This window comes from Balaenoptera acutorostrata, chromosome 5 (genome assembly GCF_949987535.1).
Source record: "Balaenoptera acutorostrata chromosome 5, mBalAcu1.1, whole genome shotgun sequence".
NCBI lineage: Eukaryota > Metazoa > Chordata > Mammalia > Artiodactyla > Balaenopteridae > Balaenoptera > Balaenoptera acutorostrata.
The window spans coordinates 28,208,516-28,233,544 of NC_080068.1; the positions used below are offsets into that span (position 1 = coordinate 28,208,516).

The window sequence follows — 25,029 nt, forward strand, 5'->3', positions numbered from 1 at the left end:
CCCAAGGACAAGAATTAAAATCCTTGAGTCACTGGGGGCTCCAGGAGATCAGCTTCTTCAACCAGCAGACGACGTGGAGGGGTCCAGTCATTATCTGTTGAACTCTGAGTGTCCTGGTGTTAAAGTAAAACCTCTCCCAATCGTCTTGTTTTCTTTTCATTTGATGATCTCATGAGGAATTAGCTAAAGATGTGCATTTAAACTGTATGTCTGCCATTTGGTAACGTTCCAAATGATCTCATTTTAAAAAAATTAACCTATTTTTCATCTAACGTCCAGAATATACTCTTCTTGTCTCACATTAAAAAAAGAAAAAAAGAAAGAAAAAGGGTCAATTAAAGTATCTGATCTAAGCCTAAAGCGATTTAACATCATTGTCCTTTGCCATTTAATAAATCTAAGTCCTGTCCACCTCATCTGTTGTGATTAATAGGCCTTTATATATCTTTCTATGAACCTGAATGCAGGAAGGGTGGTGGGGGGGGGGTGTGCATGTAGATTTTGAACAGAACTCCTGAAAGATTCAGCAGAATTCCTGCTGACATAAAAAAATGACCAAAAAGCAAGATCCATCTCTGTCCAGTGATGGGTTGGCCATTGCTTGACGCTCAGGGAGGAAGAGGGAGTCTTTAATGCCCAAGGAGAGGAAGGAGCAAATGAAGAGTTTTATTTCAATAACTGAGAGTCTTACCAAACTTTTAAATATTTTCCACTAACAGATGGTAAAAGGGCTTTAGTATATGCAGACAAGTTTAAAATGCTTTTCTTAGGTGGTGCTAAATATTACTGAATCGTGTCCCAAGGATATCTCTGTTGAGAAGCCCTGACTGCTTTTCTTCCATCGGTCAATGTTTCCAGCAGGCAGGGAAGGGCTGGTAAGATGGTGCAGAAAGCAGAACACTGCATAATAACAGAGAGTGGAACACAGGCACGACCCAGAGTGAGCATGGGCGGCGGTGGATGGGGTGGGAAGAGAATGCAGGCTCACGCAGGAGAGGACACTGTCTTGTTCACCTTGGTGTCCCTAGTGCCCAAAATGGGGCTTAGAAAATAGTAGGGCTCAATAAATAGTGCTGAATGAATGAAAACATGAACGAAAACAACAACAACAAAAAGAAACACCATAAAGAAGAAAAGGAAAGCTATGATGAGAAGTAGAGAAGAGCTAAGGTACAGAGTTCATTTAACCCCCTTTACAAACTTTTGCCAAAAATCAAAGCCCTCATGGCCAATGATACATGAGCCTCTGCTTACGATGGGGCAACATCCTTGGTACCATGCTTGTGGGAAACCTTGGAGTGGGGACCAGACCATGTGATGGTGGGAAACGTTCCCTCTGGGCTCTAATTCCTCATACTTCTTGGAGACATGGAGTGCACAGATAGTCTCCGAATGCATTTTAGCTGGGTTTCAACCTTCTTTTCCGAATGTTTTAAAAATCAAAGCTACTTGCACGTAACGTAAGTGACTCATCTTAATGTCCCTTCCTCTCCCCGTTCCTGTGTCCTCTCTAGTGCAGGTGGTGAAGAGTGACGAACAGTCAACCAGGAGGAGGGGGACGAGGAGGCGGGACCCCTAACTGAGAAGTAGGCCCTCAGGCTTGATCTCTCCCTGTTACACACGGGGTGAGGACTTCAGCCCTGGGCATCTCCAAGAAAGCTGAGGAGTCACATAGGAAAATCTTTCTAATATGAACAACGTTTTTTAGGAGAAACTATGTTATACAGTATTAGGGTGGAATAAACATACACAGTACAATGTATAAAATAGATAACCAGCAAGGACTTACTGTATAGCACAGGGAACTTTACTCAATATCTTGCAATAATCTATAATGGAAAAGAATCTAAAAAAGAATAGATGTACATATATATATGTATAACTGAATCACTTTGCTGTACACCTGAAACTAATACAACATTGTAAATCAACTATACTTCAATAAAATGTTTTGTTTTGAAAAAAAATTTTTTAAATAAAGATAAATAAAAAAATAAAGTTTTTTTTTAATTTATACTTTATTTATTTATTTATTTATTTATGGCTGTGTTGGGTCTCTTAGTTTTCGTGTGAGGGCTTTCTCTAGTTGCGGCAAGTGGGGGCCACTCCTCATCGCGGTGCGGGGGCCGCTCTTCATCGCGCTGCGCGGACCTCTCACTATCGCGGCCCCTCCCGTTGCGGGGCACAGGCTCCAGACGCGCAGGCTCAGCAGCTGTGGCTCACGGGCCCAGTTGCTCCGCGGCATGTGGGATCTTCCTAGACCAGGGCTCGAACCCGTGTCCCCTGCATTAGCAGGCAGACTCTCAACCGCTGCGCCACCAGGGAAGCCCTTTTTTTTTTTTAAGAATCAATTTTATTTATTTATTTAGTTTTGGTTGCATTGGGTCTTCGTTGCTGCACACGGGCTTTCTGTAGTTGCGGCGAGCGGGGGCTACTCTTCGTTGCGGTGTGCGGGGGCTTCTCTTGCTGCAGAGCACGGGCTCTAGGTGCACGGGCTTCAGTAGCTGTGGCACACGGGCTTAGTTGCTCTATGGCATGTGGGATCTTCCCGGACCAGGGATAGAACCCGTGTCCCCTGCATTGGTAGGCAGATTCTTAACCACTGTGCCACCAGGAAAGTCCCCAAAATAAAGGTTTTAATACAAGTGATTGAAAGGAGACAACCATCTGTCTCGATTAAATTATCCCGAGTCCCCAGTTTTCTTCTTTATTCTACAGCTTTCAAAAAATAAGTGCAGAAAAAAAATTATCTACATAACACACAATAGGTTGGCTATGTAAGCACTGATGAATCCCAAGTGAAGATTTCTGCCACTATTTAAAGGTGGAGTGAGGCACAATGATTCTGCTTCCAAGGTAAGTAAGTCCCACAAATCACTGCCATTTCACCTTTAGTCCCATTAATCCTTCAGCTCTGCTAAGGGTCTCTCTCCCTCTCGACCAGAGGGCTATTAAATATACCTTTGGCAACACGGACGTGGACCACAGGAAGCCTCCAGAAAGGCTGTCCCCCTGATTGCTCCGACTCCGAAACAGTAGGAAGAGTTTTGGTAGCGACAGGAGAGAAGCATGCGTGTGTGTGTGTGTGTGTGTGTGTTTAGGTGGGTTTACGGGGCTAAGGTTGGCCGTCAGAGGAAGTAAGGAAACAAGTTCGTGATGTATTCTTTAAACAGTGATCCTCACCACTTGATTCTGGACATAAGATAAGAGATGGTGGGTCACATGTATATTCTAACATTGCCCCCCACTTCTCCAGCTGTGGAGATAAGTGATACAAGCATGTGGAAGCCATGAGAAACCAGGAAATGTGCTCGAATCCAGCTGCTATCCCATATTTAGAAAACAGGAAGTAAATCAACTCAGAGCACGAACTCAAGATGGCCTAAATATGGGGAAAATGTATACATGGGTGGAGTAAATAGAAGACTTATTAGGAAGAAGACCAAGAATGCCATAGGTTCTCGCACTTTGATAATGAGAAAATACCACTCTTCAAGCCTTCATCTTCCTATAAGAGTAACAGAAGCCAAAAGGGAGAAGTAGTTCTCTTCAGGAAAGTTTTCCATTCTTGGGCTAATATAGACACTCCCCGGCCCAATGGAAATGGGCTCCATCAGTCTCACCCTGTGTGTATCTTCCGGTGCTCAATGTGGCTGATGGGCCCGAGTACCACCACCCAGTTGAGCCCCTGCTCAGTGGGACGGTGGGATGTGGCCACTCAGCATCACACACAGGATTCCCTTCTCCAGAGGTAGGGCTGTGATACCAGCCTGTAGCCAGATGGGCACAGAAGCCATGGGGTTTAATTATACATGCAAATGTTCCCCTTCTTTGACATGGATAAGGTAAAGGTTAAGGGTTAATACGGCAATGAGAAGAAAAACCATCGTGGAATGAGAATGTTTCAGATCTCTCCCTGAGGAAAATAATGACCGTGCTCTCCCTCACAAGACTGTAACTGTGGTAATATACAGCCAAAGAGTCTGAGGGGAGGAGCCATAAAAAGCGAAGAGTGGTGTAAGAGATTGTAATGCAGTGACAAGATGCACAGCTTCTACCTGGCAGGGAAATTGGTCCTCTGAGAGAAAAATGGAACAGAATGTTTGACTGGTTACACAAATATTTGCATTCACACTGCCATCAGCTCCCTCAGAAAATAAAGCTTCTTGTTAAGAGCTGTTACCATCAAATAGTACTTACTAATGGCCTCTCTGTGCTACTGTTTGTGTCATGTGTAATGTCTGTAGAAATGTTTTTTTTATTTCTATCAGAAAAGAGAAAATGACACAGGAATACAGGAGACTGGCACGCTAGGCCGACTGCGATCACATCTCCTAGGCGTCATTCTCAGTTATTTTGCTCAGTATTGTAAAGGATCTGGAACCCCTTCACCACGCCCAACCCCAGCTTGCACCCCTTGCCTTACAGCCTTCCATCCCCCGGTCCAGCCAAACAGAAACGGCATCTGTAATGAAGGTGGAGCCTATGAAATTCCTTTCTGAGCTTTTGCCTGGTTTCTGAAACACAGGCCAATACAAATTTTTGTAGCTATATTAACATATGTGCCCTGCACCAGGGAGATGATAGTAAAACAAGAGCCCTTCTGAGTCCGGCCTTTCTGAGGCCCAGGCCTCAGTGTGGGAGGTGAAGGAAGCCGGGTCAAGAAAGCAAAAGGGTGGCCAAAGGGTGAGGGCTCTAAGGGGAAAAGGAGGCACAGAGACGCTGGGTGTGAGCCCAGAGACCTCCCCCGGGAGGTGCGGGAAGCAGAAGCCACCACTCAGGTATACGGGCTCGGGGATTTGGAAGCTGTGTGTGGAATCCCAAGATAAATAGAAGGGCGCTTACTAGTCAAAGGGTGAAGGTAACACCAATTATGGTGGGAGCTTCTGTTGGAAGCAAGTCCCCTCTTCTTGCTGGGAAGAGAATGGCTCTTCCAGAGCTGCATACAGCTATTTCCCACTCTGTCCTGTCTAAACAACCAGACAAATAACACCAAGGTATGCCCTCTGAGCTTAACCAAATCTAGACCTTCAGGAAAGGAATTCTCTGGATATATACACAGGTTACATTTTTATCTTATTAAAGTGATCTATTCTCTGTTTATATAAGAGTTTCTGCACTCCAAACATCTGCAATTCTCACTGAGTTTTCAAGTGCTGAAAAAAGAGTCTAATTGCTTATTTATGATTTAACTCCCCCAGTTATGGGTTTCTGTGTATGTGTGTGTGTGTGTGTGTATACACACACACACGTATATCCTGAGAGTAGCTTAGGATATATATGGCAATGACAAAGTGATCTCCTCATTAGTTGTAAGACCACTGTTGGTGATATTCATTAAAAGTCATTTAAAAAGTTGACATATGAATATCCTTTGCCATCAGCTGAAGTACAGAATAATGCTATAGCAAAAACAGAAATCAGGGAGGTCAAGTTAGGTTTCATAGGCTTTATAGCTGAAAACTAAATATGGTGCTAATATACATAAAGACAGGCTTTCATGTTAATATTAAACAAGTCTTCATTTTTTACCCAATTTTTGGAATTATGGAAATGTGATAATTCCCTAATTATCACAAGCAACAAGCAACAAAAGAAAAGAGAGATAAATTGGATTATAATTAAAACCTTTTGCACTGCAAATAATACCATCAAGAAAGTGAAAAGACAATCAGCAGAATGAGAGAAAGTATAATATTTGCAAATCATACATCCTATAAGAGACTTACATCCGGAATATATAAGGAACTTTTACAACTCAAAAGTAAAAAGACAAATAACTCAATTAAAAAGTTGGAAAAGAACTTGAGTAAACATCTCTCCAGGAAAGATATACAAATGGCCAATAAGCACATGAAAATATGCTCACCATTATTAGTCATCAGGGAAATGCAAATCAAAATCACAATGAGATACTAGCTCACACCCAGCATGATGGCTATAATAAAAAAGACAGACAATAACAACTTTTGGCAAGGATGTGGAAGAATTCAAACTCCCATCCATTGCTGTGGGGATATAAAATGGTGCAGCTGCTTTGCAAAACAGCTTGGCAGTTCCTCAAAATGTTAAACGTAGAGTTACCATTTGACCCAGGAATTCCACTTTGAGGTATATACCCAAGAGAAACAAAACATATGTCTACACAAAAACTTCACATGTTCTTATCAGCAAAAGTTGGGCAACAACCCGAATGTTCAACAATGGATGAATGGATAAACAAAATGTGGTATATCCATTTTATACCATGTATAAAATTAGTATTGCATTATTGGTATATCCATTCCAATAATATCCGATGGAATATTATTCAGCCATAAAAAGGAATAAAGTGCTGATGCATGTTACAACATAGATGAGCTTTGAAAACATTACGCTAAGTGGAAGAAGACACTTCTTGGGTAATTACATTCATGTGGAATGTCCACAATACGAAAATCTATTGAGAGGCAGTAGATTAGGAGCTGGGAGAGTATTTGGTGGAGATGGGAGGTAAAGAGTGAGTGCTAATGGGTATAAAGTTTCTTTTTGGGGGGGATGAAAATGTTCTGTAATTAGACGTGGTGATGGTTGCACAACTCTGTCAATATACTAAAAACCATTGAACTGTACACTTTAAATAGGTAAATTTTATGGTATGTGAATTATATCTCAATAAAGATGTTGAGAAAGTGGGATGGTATTTAAAAAAGCAGTCTAGAAGTCACCTCTGAGACATAACAAACTAAAAAAAAAATATATATATATATATATCATTAGAAAGGTAGAGTACTGGGTTCAGTAGGTTTCTCTAGGTGCTCAAGAAAAGCTGAAGTGAAAAAAAGCATTTTTCAATTGCAGACTGATTAGACTAGGCCATTTTGACATTTTCATGCTTTCAACGTCCTCAGCACCACCTATTTGACAACAGGATAAATAGACAACATTAATAAAATAAATAAAATACTTTTTTTTACTGATGCTTCTAAATTACTCTTTACCTCTTTAATAGTTGGCTAACATGTCCACCTGTTCACTTCAGGAGTGTGTTCTACTTTCCACTGTAAGCAAGGAGAATCACAGGAACTAGGTAAAACTAGGCCTCCCAGGTTCTTTCCACCATTCAATTAAATAACCCGTAAGTTTGAAGGAGGGAAACGAGAGATGATATTAATATAAACTGAAGACACCTATTTTCCATCCTTGCAGATAACTACTGAAGTCATAGCTTATAAAGTTTGATAGGGGCTTCCCTGGTGGCACAGTGGTTGAGAATCTGCCTGCCAATGCAGGGGACACGGGTTTGAGCCCTGGTCTGGGAAGATCCCACATGCCGCGGAGCAACTGGGCCCGTGAGCTGCAATTACTGAGCCTGCACGTCTGGAGCCTGTGCTCCGCAACAAGAGAGGCCGCGACAGTGAGAGGCCCGCGCACCGCGATGAAGAGTGGCCCCCGCTCGCCGCAACTAGAGAAAGCCCTCGCACAGAAACAAAGACCCAACACAGCCATAAATAAATAAATTAATTAATTAAAAAAAAAGTTTGATAGACTACGATTTTCCAAGGGAGAAATATCAAATAGAACAGTGAATAGTTTTTGCCCTGGGAACTTATTTAGCTAAAATCCCTACTTTATCTCAAGGAATTCTTTAGAACAGCAGAGTCTCCGACGTGACCTTGGATTTGTTGGAGCTGAGGGTGGGGAGCTTTTCCCTCCTAAAGGAATGCACACGTTGCCCAGGAATAATCCTGAAATTTAACAGCAAAGCACATGGGAAAAAAGCAGCATTATCTGAGGCTAACAACCAACGCTATCTTGATTTATTAGGTACACGTACCCTTCTAAAAAAGGTTCCCAGATACCATTATTTCCTAATAAATGAAAAAGAATCTCCACTGAAGACAGATGATTCTTTTTAAAAGGCAAAATGTGCATTTAAGAGAGCTTTCTTCTCTGCCAGTTTCAACCCAAGGCACTCTTTTTTGGATGGACCAAACTTCTTTCTCTAATTAACCATTTCCTCAGCACAGTGCTTCTCAAAACTTAGCTTTCAGAATCACTTGTAGGGCTTATAAAGAACTCGAGAGTTTCAGCTGGGTCCACAGTAGAGCTCAAGAATTTGCATTTCTATCACTTCTCTATCTTCTCCAACTCATGCTGATTCTGCTGGTCTGGGGACCACACTTAGAAGCAGGGCCTCGGCACATACAGAGTTGCTGCTGGGTAGGCTGAGTCCTGGCTGGGCAGTCTCCTCCACCAGAAAGGAAAGGCAAGCATCACCCAAAGGCCAAAACACATTTACATTCAATATTTAATTAACAGCAATGACCATAATCTGCTCCTCGAACTTTTGGGGTTCAGACATATTGCTTATGTTCCTGGTCTCCCACTACCCTCACTCTTGCCCATCCAAGGTGCGTTTCTGGGGATTCTTCTCCTCCCAGCAATCCTACATGACAGCAGCCATGTCTGCTCAACATGCCCTTATTCCTAGATACAGCAGAAGTTTCCACTGGTGGGCCCCAATCGGAGCTGAGGCAATCAGCTGGAATTTGGGATTGGGATTAAGACATTTCTGTTTAGGGACTTCCTTGGCGGTCCAGTGGTTAAGATTTCGCCTTCCAATGCAGGGGGTGCAGGTCTGATCCCTGTTCAGGGAGCTAAGATCCCACATGCCTCACGGCCAAAAAAAAAGCAAAACATAAAACAGAAGCAGTATTGTAACAAATTCAATAACGACTTTAAAAATGGTCCACATCAAAAAAATCTTTAAAAAAAAAAAAAGAGAAATTTCTGTTTAGCTGCTCTTTTGAACAAGGGGTATACTCAGAAGGTGATGGCAATTGTCATGTTCTACCATGTGGGCTGGATATCAGAAAAAGTCCATCTGTATGAGCAGAGAAGCAGGGATGGGCAGGGACCTCCTGGACTCCATACGGTCTTCCAGTCTCTGGCTTCAGGGGACGCCTGACACCCTACTGCATCCCTACCTTTGGGTTCATTCCAGAAGTCAACCCCAAACCTGCACCTTCCATTAAATTCCTCTTTCCTGCCCAAACTAGCTGAAGAGGATTTGTTACTTACAACCAAAAGGGCCCCAATTAAAACTGTTCACAAAGCCAGTCTCTGGGTACCTTTCCTCTCTGCTTCAGTTCACCTCGGAGATTGAATTCACCTTAAAACTTCATCCTAGCCAAGTTACCTGCTTCTAAATATCTCTGCACTAAAGCCCTTTCTTACGTAGGTGATTCCCTGAACCCTACATCACTATGTATTTCAAATCCAGGACCTGCCTGGATTCCTCTACAAGAGGCAATTATAGTTTATATTTCTCTCCAAGACTAGGTGGGGATAAATGAATATAAATCAGAAATGAATATAAATCGATGCAGTTTCCCTCTTTGAGCACAGAAAAAGGAAAACCAACAGACGTGTTTTGAATCAAGGTCTAATGTGAGGTTTTATTTACCATGTTAGATCAATTTAAATGTTTACTTTTTCATTAATGTTTCTGAATAGCTCCAGCTTTCCAGCTACTTCTTTTTTGTGGGATTCATATTTTTAAATGGCATTCTTATCTACTACTTCTTGGTTCAATTATACATGTGGTACATTTTATATATGCACGACCAAGGTAGAAGAGGGCATTTCTTTGTTTCTTTGAGCGTAGCTACTTCTCTTTTTTTCTTTATTGAGGTATAGTTGATTTACAATATAGCTACTTCTCTTAACGCACAACAGAGACAGAGCAGATAAAACTTTGGGTCACTTAGAGCATTACGTCACATCTGTGATAACACATCTGTTCTCTAAGTTTTCAGAGTCACTAGACGTTGCAAAACCAGAGATTAAGACTGACTTGATTCTCTTAGTCTGTCTGATGTAACCTAGCCTCTCTATTGGACTTCAGGATTTTGGCCTCCTTAAATCAAGACTTCTGGGAATTATCTTTGGCAAATATACACTTAGCAGAAAAGTCTGATTATCTCGGCTTTCTCATGTCACGTAACAACAAGTAGTCCCAGACACCCAGTGGTTTCCTTAGAGCGGGTTGCTATCTTTATGGTAATCAATATACTTGGCCCAGCTGTCAGGCACTTGACTGTCCAATTGACAACTGGAAATAGGAAGGAAGAAAACTCAGATTTTCCTAAACACACAGTTAATGAAAAATTTCACCTGGTTGTTAACGCATCTGTGTTTTCCCCATAAAGCATACATGTTAATTTGGAAAACAATATGCCTACAGAGGTTTCTCCACCAAGGAAAGTTTCACATGATATTTGACCTGGCCATGTGCTCAACATCCATCGTGAAGGAGTTAACATAAATTAATTTAAAACCGGAAATGAGGCAGCCAAATGGTTGACTAGTTTCGTCTTGCTAATTCGAGGAAAAGACCGAAAGGGCCTAAACTATGACAGGTCGTAGCATTGAATCTCAAGGAAATAAGTAAGAGAGATGAAAAATCCTCTGATTCCACATGGTAGCTATTCTTTGGGTCAAAACTGAAAGAAGGAAAAAAAATGTATGATAATGCATGGGACGTACTTTTCTCACCTAACTCTTCCTAAACATATGGATTTTCCCCAGCGGGACAGAAGACCATAAATGAAAATTAGCAAGGCAGGGACTCCCACCCACACGAATACCTGCATCAAGGCTTTGGGGTATTGGACGAGAAGCAGCCCTGACTACTTACACAGATGCTTTGAGAAACGCATGACTACTCTTGTCTATACCAGGAAATAGCATGGAAAGGAGGGCCTGAAGACACTGACAGGTCCTTTCCTCAGATGGCTTTCAGGGCGTAAACATTGAAATTGTTAAAATTATAACTTGAGGAAAGACAGCATAGGCGGTCTTTTCCTAACATCTTCCTTCTTCCAAGAGCACCGAGCCATCCGTGATTAGAAACCCTAATATCCACTTTAAACCTAATAAAGGGTGAGTCCTCTTTACCTTGCGGCTTCGGAATGAAAAGACATTTGTGTTTTTTTTAAGTCACATTCCTATTTTTAGGGCTGACTTGGAAACTTCTTCGCAGTTTAGTGACCACAGTCTGCTAGACTGTAGAAGTATGAAGTTCCAAGTGCAAAGCACTGATTGAATGAATTCCATTGCCCTGGATGACTTCTGACTAGACCACAAGCATCTAGAAGGTAGAGACTGTGAAGCATATTTCTTTGACCTAAGTCAAAGCATACAGAATACTGGAAAATTTTTTCAGGGCAAAACAATAATTATCTTAGTCTTCAAACAAGTTTTCATTTCCACAGCATGAAGCAGGGCAGATGACCTGTGGAAACACGACCATGTCATCCATTCAACTGTTATCTTTTTTGTTTTGTTTTTGTTTTTTGTTTTTTTAATTTTTGGTCATGCCACACACCTTGCAGGTTCTTAGTTCCCTGACCAGGGATGGAACCCGTGCCCTCGGCAGTGAAAGCGTGGAGTCCTAACCACCGGACGACCAGGGAATTCCAGATTCAACTACTGTCGAACCCCACAGCACGTGTACTCACTAACACCCCACATAAACATTTAGAAGAGCCATTGCTGACCACAAATATCATTAAATGTGCATGGCTGCCTAGCTATATGCTATTTCGGGAATCTCTTATTACCTAGGAAATGATTTCATACTTCATTATCTCAAACTGCATCATCCAAAAGGACTAAGATAAAATGTTTTCCTTAGAGAACATCTTTCCTGAAATCTCATTATTGCATATTATCTTTTGGTGCCACCCTAGCTTCCTCTGCTCTCAGTGCTGGCTGCACAGTAAACTCTGAAATAGAAATATTGCACACTGGAATCTTACCACCAGGAGGGGATAGGAGTCACTGTTGGAAGAGCGTGAAAATCTATGTTATGGGAGAAGCATTAGAGAGCTGTGTGACCTCTCTGAATTGACTGGAAAACCAACAGACAGATTACTGCATGTCACCAAGACCTTTTGACACAGGAGGGAGGGTTCAAAGTATGTGGGCTCGAACATCATTTTTTTAAACTTGCAGCTTTTAGCAATTAGCACAATCTTGCTAGAACTCCTATTTACATAGGAGAAGCTGTGTTATCACTGCAAAGTTTAGAAAAATGGGGCGACAAGGTAATAACTGTATTATGCTTTATCTGTAACAAATCATGTCCCCCGGAAGTTCCAGTGTGTTTTAAATTAACATCAAAGGAAAGAATTCTTAACCCTACCAACTGGCAAATACAGGAATTTCAACTGTTCTAATACAACAACCCTAAGTAAATAATTATTAATTTCTTACTTTCCAACCTACTGGTCAACCAGAAACACAGAATTGCTGGTGAAATTACACTGGGAAGGGGTCTCCCTAATACATATCTTGCTTTCATCCTCCAAGCACACCAAGTTACAAAACTGAAAACAGTGTTTGATTCATATTAGTATTTTGAGTAGAGTCTCTAAAAATTATTTTTAAGCAGCAGCGAACTAAGGATGGGATATGACTTGGTAAGTACTATTATTTACATAACTTTTCTTTCCATGTTCTTAAAGTCATACCTTTGAATTTTAAAACACACTAAATTTCTATCTGTTCTGAAGGGCATGGGGCAGATAGGAGACTGGGTGGGAAAAAATCCAAAATACATGAATTTCAAATTATAACCCATTTTGCCAACATTTGATAGGCTGAAATGACATTTAGATACTAATAAAAATTATTTGTTTGCCTTAAGAACTTAGATTAATCACTGTAACATTCCATTATGAGATTTTCTATTTATAAAATCTTACTGCTACTCTATTGGTAATCACTTCAAGTGCCATCTTAATGGTTTATTAAGTTCAGAAAAATATTTTTAATGGTTCTTAAAGAATATAGTACAAAAACACCAAACAGTGCAAGGTCCTCTATTAGGAAAGAATAGCTATTTTGATCAATTAACAGAAGTGCTTTGAATGTCATTAGAACCCATTTAAAATTATGACCTACAGCATCTTAGAAAACAGCACTGTTTTCCAACAATTTGCAGGCATAATCAGGAAAGGGGGAGTGTATTTAATAAGACAGGTACACGGCTGACATCCACAAACAGACTCACACACAACACAGGAATTTTAGCCAAGTAATCCAATCATTCCTGAATTCACCGCAATAATGTGATATTGCTGCCATCAGGCTGATTATAACCCATGCAAGAAGCAGCCCAGGTGGCTTGCAAGTGATGGTATCAGAATGTGAATATTTTAGAAGAAATCAAGTACCTGATAGTTTCATGAGAAGTTCAGATGCTGCTTTGACTGACATATCCCGCCTTAGTACGTTGCCCTTTGCTTCCTGGGGCTTAAGTGTGTCCTCAGAGACGCTCGGGGCTGGCACTTCAGACTCGGGGCTGAACACATAGTTGGACCGAGGCAACGTGGCACTTAGAGCCTCCTCTTCCTTAGGTTCCTCTTTCACTTTAAAATTAAGATTCATGGGCTCCTTCTGATTTGCAGCTGTCAAAAGAAGAAAAGGATTACACACATATACATGTATGAAAGGCCAGTCCCACTCTTAGCTGTTCCCAACTTAATGAAGTATACAGTGCATGATCACATCGTGCCTACACAGGAGGGACCACAACCCAATCAAAATAGGCTGAGCCCTGAGCACAAAAATGCAAGTCACTCCATGAGCGTAGGACTTAGAAGAGTGCGGGCTTCAGAAGAGTGCGGGCTTCTGAATCTTTGGAACCTATCGTATTTTAGGAAGCGCTGCCTCTACAAAGTGTTTGGGCATTTTCTCTTTGGTTTCCAGTGTCTTCTTTCCTGTATATGCTGCTGCCTCTCTGACCTATTAGCACTCTCCTTACTTAATCCTATTATAGAATAATGCTTTCAGACAGTTATTCTGCCATAAAATATTGAATATAAACATGAGTCAGAGGCAAAAACCAAAGCAAAAACCTAGAATGCGGTGGTCAGGTGAGGATGGAGAATTTGCCAAAGAGAAAACCTCAGAATGGAGATATAACACTTTTGCCTTATTATAAGCTGATGCCACTGTCCCACAAACAGTAGGGCATGCACTTGGCATTGTCTTTCTGGTCAATATCTGTAGCCCAACTTATCTCCGAGTCCACAATGGGCATTTTTAAGAGAAAAAAATTTTATTTTGGAATAATTTTAGATTTGCAGAGAAGCTGCAAAGAGGGGTCAAAGACTTCCCCTACATCCTTCACTCAGTGTTCCCTAAAGTTAACATCTTACGTAACACCATGGAGCATTTGTCAGAATGAAGAAATTCACATTACTATGATCTAAGATCCAGATTTTATTCAGATTTCACCAGTTTTTCCACTAATGTCCTTTTTCCATTTCTAGCATGGTTGGCTGGTGTGGAGTGTGTGGTCAGGGCAGAGCTAACTGGCCTATTATGGGATAGATTCTGTGGCTTGGCTACACCTTACCAGGCCTTCACCCACTGAGCTACATACTACGTCCTGGTCTTTCTTGGGAAAAACCAAGGAGGAAGACTAGCAGCCTCTTTTACCACTTGTCACTTTCACAGCCATCTTGCTCCCCTTTAAAGGGCCACATAGTAGGACATTTAAGTTGGTTAATTTAGGTGTGCTGGTATTTTAAGAAATAAGATCTCATCCTAATATAGAGTTCTTAGAAATGCTTCTTAGAATGAGCCTTGGGCTTCTCTGGTGGTGCAGTGGTTAAGAATCCGCCTGCCAATGTAGGGGACAAGGGTTTGAGCCCTGGTCCAGGAAGATCCCACATGCCACGGAGCAACTAAGCCCGTGCACCACAACTACTGAGCCTGTGCTCTAGAGCCCGTGAGCCACAACTACTGAGCCCGCATGCCACAACTACTGAAGCCGTGTGCCTAGAGCCCGCAAGCCACAACTACTGAGCCCTCATGCCGCAACTACTGAAGCCCGCACGCCTAGAGCCCATGCTCCACAACAAGAGAAGCCACCGCAATGAGAAGCCCGCGCACCACAATGAAGAGTAGCCCCCGCTTGCCGCAACTAGAGAAAAGCCCACGTGCAGCAACAGAGACCCAGTGCAGCCAAAAATAAACAAATAAAAATAAATAAATAAATTTATAAAAAAAAAAAAGAATGAGACTTAAGCCCACTCCTGCTTAACAACAACAACAACAAAAAGGATGAAAATAAATACCCAAAGGGCACGCCTATCACCCCTGCCCACCATCTACCTCCAGCCAATACACAGACACAAAGTCCTTTCTTTATACCTCATGCCCTTCCAAGAATATCCCTGCTGGAGTCACAAGTTCACACAGACCAGCATATTTGGGAACTGGTCCCCAGAGGGCTAAAGTGACACTTGGAAGTTTTACTACCAGAAAGATGAAGAGCTAAGACAAGAAGCCAGGTGCACGGGCTGCCCACCCTGTGTCCCCTGCCTAGCTCCACTACACCACTCCTCCATCTCTGGTCCCTGTGTTATAACAACACCTGAATGTAACTTGACCTTCAAGTCTTTGCTAAAATACCACCTTCTCAATGAAGACCGCGACCACCCTGATCAAAACTGTGATGCCCACCCCACAGTACCTGCAGTCCCCCAAACTCTCTTACCCTACTCTTATTTTCCTTTTTTTAAAAAAAATATTTATTCATTTATTTATTTGGCTGCGTCGGGTCTTTGTTGCGGCATGCGGGGTCTTTCGTTGCCACGCGTAGGCTCTCTAGATGTAGCATGTGGGCTCCGGAGCACGTGGGCTCAGTAGTTGTGGTGCGCGTCTTAGTTGCCCTACGACATGCAGGATCTCAGTTCCCTGACCAGGGATCGAACCCATGTCCCTTGCATTGTAAGGTGGATTCTTAACCACTGGACCACCAGGGAAGTCGTCCCCCACCTTTTTTTTTTTCAATAAATTTTTTTAAAGTCTTTATTGAATTCGTTACAATATTGCTTCTGTTTGATGTTTTGGTTTTTTGGCCACGAGGCATGTGGGATCTTAGCTCCCCGACCAGGGATTGAACCTGCACCCCCTGCATTGGAAGGCAAAGTCTTAACCACTGGACCGCCAGGGAAGTCCTTAATTTTCCTTTTTATCCAAAATATTTATCACCAGATAACATCTTGTTATGGATTGAATTGTGTATGCCCCACCTCCCCAAATACAAATGTTGAAGCCCTAACCCTCACTGCGACTGTATTTGGAGATACGGAGATAATTAGGTTAAACGAGGCCATCAGGGTGTGGCCCTAATCCAATATGACTTGTGTCCTGAGAATAAGAGAGACACAGAGGATGTGCACACACAGAGGAAAGACCATGTGGGTACAGAGCAAGAAGGCAGCCATCTTCAAGCCAAGGAGAGGCCTCAGGAGAAACCAAACCTGTCAGCACCTTGATCTTGGACCTCCAGCCTCCAGAAGGGTGAGAAATACATTTCTATTGTTTAAGCCACCCGGTCTATGGTATTTCGCTATGGCAGCCCTAAAGACTAATCCATACTACATAATTTTCTTATTTATTATGTTAACAATTTATGGTCTATTCCTTCAACTCAAAGGTAGGCTTCATGAAGGCAATAATCTTTGTTTTAACGCTGATGTATCTCGAGTGCCTAGAACTGGGCCTGGCACACAGCAGGAGCTCAACATATATTTGTTGAATAAATATAATATGTTGGTCACAAATCAGTGACATCTGTTAGCACTCCATTATTACCTGTGGTAAACAAAAGCTACAAATCCCAAAATATTCCACCAAAGGCAATCAGAAGTGCTTTCCTCAAGTCTGATCATGAGACTGGGGATAAGACCTTCCAGATAAAGTTAAAAGCTCTGCTACTACCCCACAGCTCTTACTGAGGTGTCTCTGAATGATCACTTGGACTCTGGCATTACTAAAGGAGGAACCCAGAAAAATCTCAAGGAAAGTGCTGAAAATCTAGCCCTCTGGGGACAGTGCCATTGGCATCTGAGCCCAAGGGAACAAAGACAGTCTCTAGAGCAATCTTCAAGCATGTATTTTGGACCTCTACAGAAGGTAGTTCCTAAGAGGATTCTGTTTATCTAGCACATTTCTCCCCTTTCAACCACTTCCAGCAGGAGGGCGTGGTTGCTGGCCACCTCCTAAAGCTTCTCTCACCCTAAGCCTTTCTTCCAGAATCCTTCATAAAACCCTTTCCAAGAGAATCCTAAGTTAGTCACGATACAGTAATTAAATCGTGTGCTGTCGGGGACTTCCCTGGTGGTCCAGTGGTAAAGAATCCGCCATCCAGGTTTCCCCTGGTGGTGCAGTGGTTGAGAATCTGCCTGCCAATGCAGGAGACACGGGTTCGAGCCCTGGTCTGGGAAGATCCCACATGCCACAGAGCAACTAGGCCCGTGAGCCACAACTACTGAGCCTGCGCATCTGGAGCCTGTGCTCCGCAACAAGAGAGGCCGTGATAGTGAGAGGCCCGCGCACCACGATGAAGAGTGGCCCCCGCTCGCCGCAACTAGAGAAAGCCCTCGCACAGAAACAAAGACCCAACACAGCCATAAATAAATAAATAAATAAATAAATAAATAAGCTCATTTGTATCGTTTAAAAAAAAGAATCCGCCTTCCAATGCATGGACACAGGTTCCATCCCTGGTCGAGGAACTAAGATTCCACATGCCACGGGGCAACTAGGCTCGTGTACCACAACTACTGAGCTCGTGTGCCTCAACTAGAGAGCCTGCATGCCACAAACTACAGAGCCCACGCTCTCTGGAAACCGTGCGCCATAACTAGAGAGAGAAAACCTGCACACCACAACTAGAGAGAAGGCTGTGCGCCGCAACGAAAGATCCTGCATGCTGCAACTAAGACCCGACGCAGCCAAAAAAATAAAGAAAATTTTAAAAAATAATAATGATAAAAAATAAATGGTGTGCTGTCTATTAAGTCTGTAACTTTGATTCTTTGGGTAGGAACAATATAAAGTGAATGGTTATATATTTTTAAAAATGCTTCAGGCTTCCATCTTTTATTTTTGAAACTTTAAAAAATTCTAAGTGAGCCTAGGAAAGAGATAAGAAACTACTGAGGCCCTAGAAGCAAATCTCAACTGCTGGAGAGGGCAACCACGAAGCCAATGCTCTCTGAAGACATAAGTAGCTTCTGGGAGCATTAGTCAGAATATGTGCTACATAAGACTTAAGAAAAAAAAAAGATATTTGGCATTATTAGTACAACCCAGATTTAACAGAACTGTAATAAGACACTTTAAAAAATAATAGGCAAGCTGTATGTTGCTGTTTTATAAACTTGCAAGGTACTTCATACCTGGTTTTCATTCTGACAATGTCAAGAATGGCATAAAACTAGTAATGTGCTAGGGAAATGTAAATATGGCTAATGACATATCAAAAAATATGTGGGAAACACTCATTTGTCCAAATTTTAGTTTCCCAAACATTTGGATCTAAATAGATGATGTAAAAATAGCAATATGAAGGTTACCCTGCTTTTTTTCAATTACCAGAAATATTTACACTGAGAATAGTGCATAAAGCCCTATATTTTAAAATTAATATGACTGCATAATTGCCATCATTTTTTTATTATCTTAATTAAAAATTTTTTTTTTCTACAGGGAAAGGTGAAACTAAAGATGTTTTCTCTTTGGGGAAATTGCTAAGAGAAAAGCAGTAATTTAAGACTCACTGCCTAGTCTTTACTTCATTCTTACCACTAACAAGAAGATCTGTGCACATATGGAACTCAATTTGTAAAGGACTTTCACAGCAACTACCTTGACTTCCGTTTATGTATCGTCAAGCTTCCAGACACTCCACTTAACGCAGTGAGGAAGCCCCACTAACCAAGAGGTCCCTTCTCTCACTGTTCAAACACTTTGTGACCTGAGAAAATTATGATTAAAAATTATGTACATCTGTAAGTTCATGTGCTCGATGGAGTTGGGCTGCCATTGAAAGGAAACAAATCAGCTTTTTCTAAATCAGGATTTAGAAAGGATTCAAGACAAAGGCTAATATGGGAAAGGAACGGGAAAGCCACTGGGATAAAATGATTCCAAGTTTCTAATTCTAATAGGCCAGCATTAATGAGTTGTAAAAGGAACCCGTCTTTCCGGCGAGGTGTCCTCAGTACACTTCGAGATTCTGTCTAAGCCCCTCTCATCCCCACCCCCAGGACAATGCTGTATAACTTCCTTAAAGACCATTATTTGTTTCAATAATGCACACAACTAGCATTTGAATAGTTATACAGGAATTGATCCTTCCATCAACCACAAGAGACAGGCATTGTTACTACCTTCATCTTGCAGGTGAAGGAACTAAGTTCCCAAGAGGTTAACAGACTGACTTCTCCAAATCAGAGACACTAGACTTCAGGGCTTCTGGCTGAAAATGCACCCAAGCGCTCTCCTTTCTCTCCAAGATAGTCCAAGCGCCTTTAAGAAGGAAACTAACTCAAGCAGTTGCACTGTGGGCTCTGGGCAGAAGTGATACGGTGTGAACTAAGCATTGTGAACGAGAAATGAGGAAGGGTGGTGTGTAACCTGAAGGAAAGGTATGTTTTCTGGTGGGGAAGAATTTTATGAAGATCTAAGAGGGTGGAAGAGGAAGAAGGGACGGCAACATGACTGTTACTGCTCTGTTTTGTCTGTTCCCTCTGGTGAAGGAAAACGACACTGTCCTTGAGTTTAATAAGACCCAGCTCTCTTTCAGTTCAGAGTCTGGCAATTTTGTGACTGCTGAACTGGTACATGAAAAAGCGAGGCCACTGAGAATTTTACTTACTAGCTCCCCCTAAAGCAGAGCCAAAGACCCTTGGACCTGGAAGGGACCGCAGATTTGGTGGTTTTCAAACAGTGTCCCAAGGAACCAACCCTAGGATAAGCTTCTGGGGTTCCAATAAATGTCGGTTTCCAATGTAAGCTTTTAAGATTATTGAAACTAATTTAAAATTTTAAAATGTGGATCCTCAGCTCTGTTATATATAACATGTCAACTCACTGGAGACCACTGATAGGTTAACTTGAGTTAACAAGTTAATTCAGTTTTGTGTATCACTTGTGATGCAGTTCTCCCTGCCTCTTAGGAGTGGCAGAGTTCTAGTAATATGTCATTAATAAGGAAGTGCTTGGCTATACACTAATCTTTCCAAAAATTCAGGCCTGTGCATGTAAAACTGTACAATTATGGTACGACTAGGGTCTCTAGGTATGCCTCAAATCAGGCTTTCTCAACCTCAGCACCACTGACATTCTGGGCTGGGTAATTTGCTGTGGGTGACAGTCCTGCAAACAGTAGGATGTTTAGCAGCACCCCTGGTCTCTACCTACTAGATGCCAATAGCACTTCCCAGTCGTAAAAACAAAAATTTCTCTAGACATTGCCTTAGTCTCCTCTGAGCATGCCCCTGGTTGAGGACCACTGCCTTAAATTAGGTGCCAGGGTAGTTTCAAGTGTATCTGCTTTGGTGAAGCTTCTGATCATGGCTAACAGCCAGACAGAAATATGTAGATATACACATATTTGGTTCTGTCATTTATAGAGCACTTAATATGGGCCAGGGAGTATGCTGTTTCCTTGGATTAATTTATCTGATCCTCTCAACGACCCTCTGAAGTAGTTACTACCATTATCTCCATCTTGTAGATGAAGAATCTGAGACTAGCAAGATTAAATAAACTTCCAAATAACGGTTAACTGAGTAATAACCAAGTAGCTAAAATAGAATTATCGATGGCTTTAGTACATGCTGAAAGTTTGGGGTGCTTCTTGTCTGCCCTTTATCGTGATAAGGAATAAGGGCAACTGCTATATGTTGTCAGCTTTGAAGCAAAAACTTTTATTATTGTACTCTTCTTTCAAGCAGCTGAATACATTTAATTAAAGGGATCCTGAGATTACAAGGTGAATTGCTAAAAATCTTATCTCATTTGCCACGATGTCCCTGTGTAAATGGTATTTCTTGAAGCTGCAACCAGCAAAATAAATTTAGAAATACACTAGATGCTTATACTGCTGTAAGACCTCATCTTAACATAACACTAATTTCACGTGTGTGGGATTATCACTTAGCAACTTTTTTCGAATTGCTGGACTTTTAAAATAAATAAATATAATACATGAGAACCTAAAAAATGTTAAATTTAAAAATACATTAAACTACATATTCTTTGTGTTTTATATATTGAGTCTGCCCTTAAGATTTTGTTTGGAAAAAAATGGGTTTAATGTTTAAAAACAAACAAACAAAATGAAAACCATTACTGCTTTCCACTCCCTTACTTTACAATAAGAAAACAGAGTCTCAGAGAATGATATGACCTTTTTAAAACCACACAGCTCATTCATGAAAGAATCAGAATCAGAGCTCAACTCTCCAGATCACAAATCAGGGCTGTTATAACTACCCAAGTTCCCTTGTAAGTGTATGTAAGGATGTATGATCTGTCTGGGCACCTGGGATTTTTTGACAACTTGATACACTTTGGGTGAGAAGAAAATAAATTGCCTTCGGAAATCATAAGGAAAGCCGAGATTTCATTAAATAATAATTAATAACAGTGAAGCATATTATATTCAAATAGAATGTTTATTTAAAACATTAGCTAAATATTTTCAAATCTTGCTCTCTCATAAGGTAAACTACTTAATTGGCCTTAAGTCATTTTATACTTAGTGTTTAGCGGAGTTTTAACCATCTTATATTTCTCATTATATTTCATTATATCTTTCATCCCACCTGAGCTAATCCTCGGTCACACTTCAGTGTCTATGTCTGCGGACCAGGGCCGCGCAGGTCCCCTGTGACAGCTACTGAGATTATAGACATAGCGACAAAGGGAAAACAAAAGAGCCTTTGGAGCAGGGTCAAGGGTAATAACAATAGGCAGCGTCACAGAACTTTAAAATAAATAAATAAGGCTTTTCTCCGTGAACGAAACTACTACAAGCCACACATAATGAGCGAGAGCAGCTATCTGCAGGAATCCACTTAACAGACAGGATATCTCCCTTGTCAAAAGCAGGAAGGACCAGTCCTGGAAAACCGATCAAGCCTCTAGCCGGGAGTAGATGGGAGAGAAAACCGCATTTTAAATTCACGCTATTAACACATCCAAAGAATGAACTGTAGGAACAGCCGTGGAGTGATTTGCATGTAAGAACAGCTTGAGGTGACTTGAGACTGGAAAAAAAGAAAACCTAAAGATTGGATCATATATTTCCAACACTCTTCAGGGAAGTCGGTGACCATCTGCCCCAAATGACATCTGCTCTTGATTGTTACACTTGTCATTTTAAATTACTATACTGACATTCTGGTTCATACATTGGTATTTTAAGGGTTTTTAGTCTTTGTGGAACACCCAGTGAGTCTGAAGAACTCTGGGCCTTGGGAGACTGCAAAATGGTCATCAGGATCCCTTCTGCCTGAAAACCCACCCCTTTTGCCATGTGACTCCGCAGATCTTCCCATCAGGAGGTGGAGCAGATTATCCCGCCCTCTGAATCTGGGTTGGAGCGGCTGGCTTCGGTCACTGGAAGGTGGTGGGAGTGACGCTGGGCCAGCTTTGAGCCCAGCCTCCAGAGACCTGGAGCACTTCTGCTCTCTCCTTTGGAAGCCAGCCCAGCTGCCATGTGGGCGAGCCCAGGCTAACACACTGAAGGATGGGACACCCTGGGGGACAGAGAGAAGCCCTCCCAGCTGGGGCTCACCTAGACCAGCCATGCCCTGGCAACCTGGCAAGGTCCTGCAGATGGATGAGTCAGCCCAGACGAGACCAGAAAAAGCACACCGGTCAGCCATGCCCAACTGCCAATCCCCAAACTCGTAAGCTAAGTAAATGGCTATTGTGTTGAGCTGCTAAACTGTGGACCAGTTTGTTACTTAACTCCCTGTGTGACCGACTCCGGTTCCTAGATTTGGCCCCAGAAGCTGAGGTCCCCGCCAACACCAAGGTGCTCACACCCTTTAAGGCTCCCTTTGAACAGCCTGCTTTCTTCCCATGGACCACCTCTTTCTTCCGTACTCTTTATGGCACTACGGAGCTGCTTGTGAATTTGTAAATCTTTTTTAAGTGAAGCAATACCACAACCTCTGAAAATCTGACTCCCAGAATATATATGACTAATGGAATACCTTTCTTATCATCTACCACGGAATACATTGTGGATGATACAAAGATAAAGACATTATAAAGGAAACATCATCCTCTGCCGCTGCCCCTCCCCACCCCTTAGCAATCTGAAATATAGTTGAAGAGGCAAGACTAAGACACAAGCAGCAATACAAGTATCAACTTGGATGTTAAGATTCTAAGTATCACTGGAGCGGGGAGTAGGGGTGGATATCACAGCAATAAAGCGCAATGTTGCTAGAAATTCTCTACAAAGATACAGAACCACTGGGGGTCAGAGGTGCATTAAACTAGTTATTTTATGGGGTTTTTTGGGCCACACCGCACAGCATGAGGGATCTGAGTCCCCCGACCAGAGATCGAACCTGTGCCCTCTGCAGCGGAAGCGCAGGGTCCTAACCACTGGACCGCCAGGGAAGTCCCTAGTTATTTTGGTTTCAGTAACATTATTAATTCTTTTTAGAACCCCCCTCCCCCATTTTGCCTAACAGGAGGAAGATTTATGGAACTCCATGTTTCCAATGACCGGACTCCTGGAACATGAGGGAAGGCAGGTAAATGGAAATGGGGGGCAGGGGGAGTGTCTACCAGCTGGTGAAGACTCAGCATTTTTCTTGAGAGGAGTAGGGATACCATTATTCAGGAGAAAGAAGCCAGGCAGGGGCACAACCTGACGCCAGAGGTATCAGAAGAGTCCATTAACGCCTTGGAGGCCTGGCGGCGGGGAGGGAGGGTCCTGGGGCGGAGGAAGCATCCGGGAGGGAGCTGGTGGGCCAGGAAAGGCCGCCCTCGAGGGATGGATTGTGGGTGTATTTTGAAGACACAAAAAAATTTAACCAGATTAGTGACTGAATTAGCATGCATTAAAAACGATGTCATGGTTTGAAGCCAAGGAAAATAAACAGTGAAGCAGACTGAGGTCAAAAGACAGTTCACTCGATTGAGAAAAAAAAAAAAAAAAATTAGGTAATAGCTCATTAAGTGGTCAGGAGCCAAGCTTCACAGTTAGGCAGTGCTGAATCTCTGCTCTATCCCTCGGTCGCCAAAACCTACTAAGCCTCAGCTTGCTCATCTATAAAATAGGTTTAACATTAACAGGGCGGTTGGGAAGGTTAACTGAGAAATTACATCAAGTTGTTGGCACCGCGCCTGGCTCACTGGAAACCCATCTGATTAGTAATAAGCCTCAGGATAACAATAGTAGAAGTTGTAACAATAGTAACAACAGTAGTGAGTGGAAGAAAATGTACTTCTGAGGCAAGGAAGAAAATGACCTGGATTCAGTTTTGCAGAAACATAGAGTTTGATCAATTTTCCCAAGAGTCTATCAAGATAAACAACTACTCTGCGGACAGTTCTGGAATGAGATGAACTCTATCCAGCACAGTGAGGAAAGAAACGTCTGGATTCCAGTGGCAACCCTTCTACACTATTGACTTCCGGTCTTGGTTTCCTCAACTACATGCTTGTTACGAGCCATTGAAGACACACTGTAACTGGCTTTACTGTTACTACTCCATCTGCACTAAACAATGCCTGAAAAGCCTAAAAGTATTAGTTCAACTTCCGGTGGCATCGAACATACGACATTCAGAGAATGCCTCCCTTGTTGGGAACTCTGACTCTACAAAGACAAGGGCAGAGAACAGAGCCAACTTCCAGTTTCACCACTTCCTTACTTTGTGATTTGGGGGAGGGGATGCTGGAACCCGGCTGCCTGGATTAGAATCCCAGTCCCACCACTTATTAGCTGTGTAAACGTGGGCAAGTTTCTTAACCTCTCTGTTTCTCAGTTTTCATCCGTACAATGGGAATACCAACAGTATCTTCCTCTAGGGTTGTTATAAAGTTCAAACGGGTTAAACGGCAAGGAGCAGGCACTATGTAAGTGATTGCTAAGGAAAAATCATAAACATTGAGTCAGTGTCACAAAGTCTCCATCCCTGGAGG

General features: G+C 42.1%; 1 protein-coding gene across 5 annotated transcripts in view; it reads right to left on the reverse strand.

Moving 5' to 3' along the window:
* The window catches only part of ZNF827 (zinc finger protein 827), a 178,445-nt gene that overhangs the window by 93,030 nt on the left and 60,386 nt on the right, over positions 1-25,029 (reverse strand). For all 5 annotated transcript variants that reach the window (XM_028168320.2, XM_057547146.1, XM_057547148.1 and 2 more), the window contains exon 5: positions 13,224-13,457. In XM_028168320.2, coding sequence (XP_028024121.2) covers positions 13,224-13,457 — 234 coding nt within the window. The remainder of the gene's footprint in view (positions 1-13,223; positions 13,458-25,029) is intronic.